Below are 6,030 nucleotides of genomic sequence, written 5' to 3' on the forward strand. Positions count from 1 at the left end.
GATAATGATTGATAGCTTGTTAAGCAAATTGAGACATTCCGAATGTAATTATGAGTTTAATATTTTTCACAGTGGTTTGACCGACAAACTTTGACCTATTTTTACCAATTATTACAGATATCGATTTAGATTTAGATATGAGCAAAGCCTTACATGAGATCAATTTCCAGCCATCGTACGTCGACCATTGTCGCCGCCTACCGACAATCTTTGCTTTTTCCCTCCTTGACTGTTGCTTTTTTCTACCATATCTCCCTCTCACTTCTATTCTCAATCTGTAAATCGAAGGGTTTTTTTTTTCTCACCCTAAGAAGACGATGATGGTAGGGAGTTGAAGCCACATCACGAGGGGCACAGGCATGGCAACCATATAAATGGTTAGGTGACCGACTAAGGTTCTTCTTCCGATGGAGGCAATTAGGGTTTTGTCTGAGAGGATGGTGGTGAAGGCAAAGAGGGGTTGAAGATGGTGACCGTTGGAGATGAATGACAGTAGAGATGCACAAACCTAGGATTCGATTCGATCCGATCCGATTCGGTAAACAATCCGACGAAGTCAAACCCGATTCGGTCAACAATTAGATCCAGTCAACTTCGATTCAGATCTAGTCAAAATCCGATCCAAATCTTGTCAACAATCTGAATCCAATTTGAAACCTGTTTGATCCAGATTTTGCTAGCTTTTACTAGATTTTTCGACGGTTTAGGAACCAATTTTTATAGAATCTGGTTTATCCGGGGGTAAATCCGATTTCGACTCCGAAAGTCAAACTGGTTTGAATCCGGTCACCGGTTTGGTCAAAACCAGTTTTGACCGAAACCGATTTTCGGATCAGATTGGTTTCATTTCGAGGATCTGGTTTTTGTGTACACCTCTACAGTGGTGGTGGTGGTGACATCCGAGATGGTGATGGTTATTGCTTTGTGTTAAGAAAGTTTAAGGTTTAATGTGTTAAAGAATATGCCTACTAGGCGACTGACTATCCAACTATGACCTAATAAAAAGTCCTAAACGACAAAACTCAACTAAGTATGGGACATTAGTTAACATAAATTTGGACTTAAAGTCCTAAACGACAAAACTCACCTAAGTGTGAGACATTAGTTAACATAAATTTGGACTTAGAATAGAAGATAACCACATATTATTATATAAACGAGTACCTTTAGCGATAACCATTATAATATTGTACATGTTTTTATTGTTTAGCCAAAACGGTAGCGTATAGTTCTTTCTCTGCACAAGGGATTTTGAAAGTACCGCGAATATATGGAATTAGGGTTTTCCACTTCGATACGGGTTCCAATTGAGTGCTTCCATCGAAGTGATCTACATCATAGTTCTACAGATTAGGTAAACCTGACCTACATACAGCTTATTTTGTTTCTTTTAATCTATTTGATTTAATTATTCTCTGCTAACTTTGCTATTCAATTCCTCAAGTTAAATCACAAGTAAAAATGAGTGGTTTCAAGCTCTGGTGGATTGAAGGAGCATTCGCTATTTTACTGCTATTAGTTCCTGGAAATTTAGGATGGGGTAAAGAAGGACACTATGCGACTTGTAAAATTGCCGAGGTAAAAGTATTTCCCTTTTTCGCCTTTAATTAAACGAAATTTCGAATCTGATGCCATATTATTAGTCTCCAATTCAAGTCAAGGACACACGAAAATTCTGATAATAAGGATTTGATTTCTTCAGTTAAGAGTAAAATTTTCCATTCGAATTGCAAAAGTTCAATTAAGGCTTTTTTTTAGCAAAATTTGAGGGGTTTCCGATCAATTAAAATTCCATTGTTGATACTATACACTAATGCGTTTATAACAATATTGGAGATTCAGATGCTTTCATTGATCATTGATCTAATTTTCTTTTTGTCAAATCAGTCATTCCTTACTGAAGAAGCTTTAAAGGCAGTGAAAGAATTGCTTCCAGAAACTGCTGAAGGTGATCTGGCTTCTGTTTGTTCTTGGCCTGATGAAATCAAACACCGTTATAACTGGAGGTGGACTAGTGAATTGCATTATGTTGACACTCCTGATTTTAGATGTAACTATGATTACTGCAGTAAGTTTTACCACTTTCCCTCAATTTCATCTCACTTATCCTGTTTCTTTCTACCTTTTCAACTCACACTTATTAAAGAAATAGATTTTGGGGTAGTTTATGGAATAGGAGAAAAGTTCAGGGACTAAAACTGTAACATTTCCTCATTGATAAGAATACTCAAATACCTTTCGAGTTAATGTTTTAGGGGATTGCCATGATTCATCTGGAGTGAAAGATAATTGTGTTACTGGAGCAATTTATAATTACACTGAGCAACTTGTTACAGGCTATAATGCTTCAAACTCAGTAGTCAACTGTAAGCACCAATTTTCAAATTTTCATTATTTATTTTTTTTTTTTTACAATTTATGAAAAGTGGAAAACTCATCAAAGAATCTTTGATTACAGATAATCTGACTGAAGCACTTATGTTCCTTTCTCATTATATTGGGGACGTGCATCAGGTTAGTTAGACACTCTTGAGAAAATGACCATAATACCCCTAAACTTTGGTGGTGTTATGAAAAAAGATGTTTGTTTTGTATAATGGAACCGAATAAACCATTCTTGAAGGAATGTTATTCCTTTCATTGTATCAACTATTGAGGGGTATTTTGGGTATTTGACCAAACTAAGGGAGTAAAAGCTTTATTGCACGATGTTTATTAACTTTACTTATTTATTTATTTATAGCCGCTACATGTTAGTTTTACTAGTGATGAAGGTGGAAACACAATTACAGTCCGATGGTATAAAAGGAAGACCAATTTGCACCATGTACGTGAACAATTTCTCGTATTTTCGTTGAGGGGTATTTTTGTCTTTATTGAGTGGTATTTTTCAATTGCTTTTTTTTTTCATGAATTTATTTTTTTGAATTGTATTTTAGGTTTGGGATAGTGATATAATCGAATCTGCAATGAAAACATTTTACGACAAGGATCTCGATGTCATGATATCAGCAATTGAGAAAAATATTTCGGTATGATTTCAATTTTGTCTCTTCTAGAGTAAATTACACGAGTGGTCCCTATGGTTTGGGGTAATTTGCACGTTTAGTCCCTAACTTATCTTTTTAACTCAGAAAGTCCCTACTATTTGTTTTTGTTGTGCGCTTGGTCCTTGTTTTACCTAAAGAGACTATTTTGCCCTTGATTTTTTAATTTATATAAATAAACACACCTCAACCCCACTTCCACCTCACATTACCTTATCTATCCGATTTTATTTTAATAAATTAAAAAATCAAGGGCAAAATAGTCTTTTTAGGTAAGGCAAAGATCAAACGTGCAACAAAAACAAACTGTAGGGACATTCCAGTTAAAAAAATAAGTTAAAAACCAATCGTGAAAATTATCCCAAACCATAGGGACCATTCGTGTAGTTTACTCTTTCTTCTATAAACATTATTATATAAACATTATTACATATGCTAATAATTACATGCTTTTCTTTTGTTATATTTTTCTGAAAATAGGACACGTGGAGTAATGACATCTCATCTTGGACAAATTGTACATCTGGCGAAGAAGTTTGTCCGGATCCGTAAGTATAATTACATTTTATAATAAAATATTATTATTTTGATTTGAAAAAATAATAAAAAAATTAATAATTTGGTTCTTTTTGTAGGTGGGCTTCCGAAAGCATCAAATTTGCATGCAATTATGCGTATAGAAATGCTACGCCAGGAACCACTTTAGGAGGTAAACATATAAAATTAATTACTCGTTTCAACTTTAATTTTATAACGATATTGTATAAAATTAATGAAAATGGAAATGACAATTTTGACCTCAATGTGTCGTCTATAGATGATTACTTCCTCTCGCGTCTACCGTTTGTGGAGATGAGGCTGGCGCAAGGTGGGGTCCGTTTGGCGGCGACACTTAACCGAATCTTTGATTCACGCCCTTCAATCGCACACAAATTGGCATCTTTTGGGAATATCCAACCCACATGTCAAATTTCTTCAAGCTGAAAAGTGAAAACCCCCCAAATATTTACAATTTGTGTACTTTTGATGGTATTTACAGAAGCATCGTTTTGTTTATGAATCTGTTTCTAATTTAATGTATTATGTATTATGGTATGTGTGTCTTCTTTAAAATATTTAAAAAGTTACATTGACTATATATATATATATATATATATATATATATATATATATATATATATATATATATATATATATATATATATATACACTTAAAAACAAGGATGTTGAATTTTGGTGTTTAGATGCAATTTGAATGGTTAAGAAGGTGATCCATGTTAAAGAAAATCAGCCAATCAAAATGTAAGGTTTAAACAAACAAGCATACTATTTCATTATATAAACTAATATTACTACCGGTTATTGTTACATTTAATCTCTATAGAAACCACTCTCTATTCCCTTGATCTGAAGTATAAACTCTCCAACCGGCTCTTTGCATCTATATTTTTTCTTATGTTTAATCCCTCTAGAATCTCCTTTTAGGAGACAGTACGCTGATCACCTTCTGTATCTCACCTGAAATCTCGCCACTGGTGATGCCCTTTCAGCCACCACCTCAGCCTCCCTCTATTTCTTCTACTTTTTCTTTGTCATACTACATCTCCAACTCCCCCCTTTAAAGGAACTAAAGCACAAAACTATCATTGCTCTACCCTTCATTATATCTCTTCACCCATCATTATCCATGCATGTTATAAGTCGCAACTATTTGCCAAATTTATAGGGAAAGTTTCAAATATATTAGGGGTAGTTCTTAATCTTCTAATTTTACACAATTAGACATATGATGCAAATACATTTTGTTTAAAACCAAAAAGAATTATAGGAAATACTCTAAAAACTATAGTCGATAAATAATTAACGCCCACATGTTGGTGCAGGTTGCAGAAGCATTGCTAAAATGGTTTTAGTTTAGTTGTCAAGTTCCAGATAAATGGTGAGATTTTCTGTACATTTTTATTAATTAAAAGGTGAGGTTTTCTTGATGATTTATTAATTGTAAGTGTGATAAGATCGATTACTATATATTAATTAAAAACCGGGAACAGATGCTACTAACCAACTTCTTGTTCTTGAACCAATTTTGTTGGAACGATTTGACTGGTTCATGTATTTGTGATTTTAGAAGTTTTTTTTTTAGTGATTTTGGAAGTTATTCACAAAGGTTACTAATAAGTAAAAAAAGAGAAAGGGAAACATGAAGGAAGTCCACATGAAGGCAGATTTAAACAAAATAGAATTCAGTGTGTTTTTTTGTCTATGATTATAATGAAGTATCTGTAATTGCAATGTTAATTTGAATAGAAATTTGTTATTAATTGGACAACAACCAAAATCCAAACTTCTTTTACAAAAAACATTATTGGCATATAAACTATGCCTACAAAGCGTCATAAAAATTTGTAGCATGCACTTTATTAATTATGGCCTCAAAAGTTTTGGAGGTTACCAATGAAATTATTATTAAATATATAGCCATAAAAGATCAAAAGATCACCATGTCGTTTCATATTCATAGACCCATTATAGGTTTTTAAATATACAAATATATATAATAGGATGAACTAAAAAGAAATCCTAAATACATAAAACCATATAATGTGTTTATTTATTTAGTTTTTTTAGTGTGCCATATGATTGATGCAATATATCTTTCCCCCATTAATTCTCTTACATTAGGTATATATTAAATGTATTTTTTTTAGTTTTACTAATAATCAATATTAATTATGATCAAAATGTTCTTATATCCAAAAATAATTCATCTTTTTTTAAACAAGTTGATTAAAGGTTATAAATATTAAAATACTTAGACAGACTTGCGATTTATTTGATATTTGAGCGTTTTAATATATTTTGTGGAAATAAATAAATGGGTTAAATATACATTTATAAAATTTTGATAAGATGGAACTAAAATCAAAGAAAAAAAATATTTTCTTCTTAAGCCCGTAAAAAATCCAATAATATGTACCAAGGG

General features: G+C 32.4%; 1 protein-coding gene across 1 annotated transcript; it reads left to right on the forward strand.

Moving 5' to 3' along the window:
- Window positions 1-1,197: 1,197 nt before the first annotated feature.
- On the forward strand, window positions 1,198-4,142 carry ENDO4 (endonuclease 4). The gene is made up of 10 exons (XM_078998081.1): window positions 1,198-1,354; window positions 1,445-1,578; window positions 1,888-2,068; window positions 2,256-2,366; window positions 2,459-2,514; window positions 2,744-2,827; window positions 2,940-3,032; window positions 3,528-3,595; window positions 3,683-3,756; window positions 3,865-4,142. The coding sequence occupies exons 2-10, from the start codon at window positions 1,462-1,464 to the stop codon at window positions 4,029-4,031; spliced, it is 951 nt and encodes a 316-aa protein (XP_078854207.1). The 5' UTR covers window positions 1,198-1,354; window positions 1,445-1,461; the 3' UTR covers window positions 4,032-4,142.
- Window positions 4,143-6,030: the final 1,888 nt, after the last annotated feature.

Source organism: Lactuca serriola, chromosome 1 (genome assembly GCF_051521515.1).
Source record: "Lactuca serriola cultivar US96UC23 chromosome 1, Lser_US96UC23_V15, whole genome shotgun sequence".
NCBI classification, from domain to species: domain Eukaryota; kingdom Viridiplantae; phylum Streptophyta; class Magnoliopsida; order Asterales; family Asteraceae; genus Lactuca; species Lactuca serriola.